Raw genomic sequence first — 1,115 nt, 5'->3', positions numbered from 1 at the left:
ACAGGGGCTCTGGTTTCCCCCCCCCCCGGCCCTGGGAACGGCGGGGAGGGGATGGCACCGCTGCGGGATGGGGACCGTGGAGGGGACAGCACTGCTCACAGCGGGGGGGACACCATCACTCGGGGATGGGGACCACAGCGGGGACAGCACGGCCCCAGGGTGCACGGGGGGGTGGCACCACCCTAGATGGAGACCATGGGGGGACAGCAACACTATGGGATGGGGACTGTGGGTGGATGGCACCGCTCCATGATGAGGATCCACGGGGAGATGGCACTGCTCCGGGATGGGGACACCACCGCTCTGGGATGGGGACACCACTGCTCTGGGATGGGGACACCACCGCTCTGGGATGGGGACACCACCGCTCCAGGATGGGGACACGACTGCTCCGCGATGGGGACACCACCGCTCTGGGATGGGGACACCACTGCTCCGGGATGGGGACACCACCGCTCTGGGATGGGGACTGCTGAGGGGACAGCACGGCCCCAGGGTGCACGGGGGGGTGGTGGCACCAACCTGTGATGGGGACCACGGTGGGGGTGTGTGACACTGCTCTGGGATGGGGGACCACAGGGTGGGGGACACCATCAATTTGGGATGGGGGGCACAGGGCACAGTGGGATGGCACCACCCCGGGTTGGGGACCGGGGGGGGACGGACACCGCTGCGGGACGGGTCCCAGGCCACCGGGGGTCCCACCTGTGAGCTGGTTGAGGCCGAGCTGGCGCAGAGCGTGGGTGGTGTTGGGGTTGTAGTTGAGCAGGACGAAGAGCGCGTACTTCTCCTCGTAGAACTGCGTCCCCCGGATGACGCGCAGGTTCTGCAGCGGCAGCGAGGCGAAGACGTTCATGGCGATCAGGATGTAGCCCGTCACCTCCCGGATGGTCTGTGGGGCAGCGGCACGCGTCAGCCCGGTGGGCGCGGACCCCCCCCGTGTCTGTGTGTCCGGGTCCGCCCCCCGGCTCACCTGCAGAAAGGAGAGGTCCTGCGTGTGGTCGATGAGGACGATCTCCAGGTTGCCCATCACGATCTCGCAGTTGTTGTACATCTTGTGCAGCGTCTGGTACTGGTGCTGCGCGTCCCCCGTCACGCTCAGCCCGTTCAGCGTC

At 67.8% G+C, this 1,115-nt stretch overlaps 1 protein-coding gene across 1 annotated transcript; it reads right to left on the bottom strand.

The window, feature by feature from the left end:
- Positions 1–705: 705 nt before the first annotated feature.
- LOC104285433 (receptor tyrosine-protein kinase erbB-3-like) lies at positions 706–1,111 on the bottom strand (the record flags this gene model as incomplete). The annotated part of the gene is made up of 2 exons (XM_009883887.1): positions 706–892; positions 974–1,111. Coding segments are annotated over 2 exons (325 nt in total), but the record flags the coding sequence as incomplete, so codon positions are not given.
- Positions 1,112–1,115: the final 4 nt, after the last annotated feature.

Source organism: Charadrius vociferus, unplaced genomic scaffold (assembly GCF_000708025.1).
Source record: "Charadrius vociferus isolate BGI_N301 unplaced genomic scaffold, ASM70802v2 scaffold2524, whole genome shotgun sequence".
Taxonomy (NCBI): Eukaryota; Metazoa; Chordata; class Aves; order Charadriiformes; family Charadriidae; genus Charadrius; species Charadrius vociferus.
The sequence above is the reverse complement of the archived record's forward strand: the minus strand, read 5'-3'. Positions and strand labels throughout refer to the sequence as shown.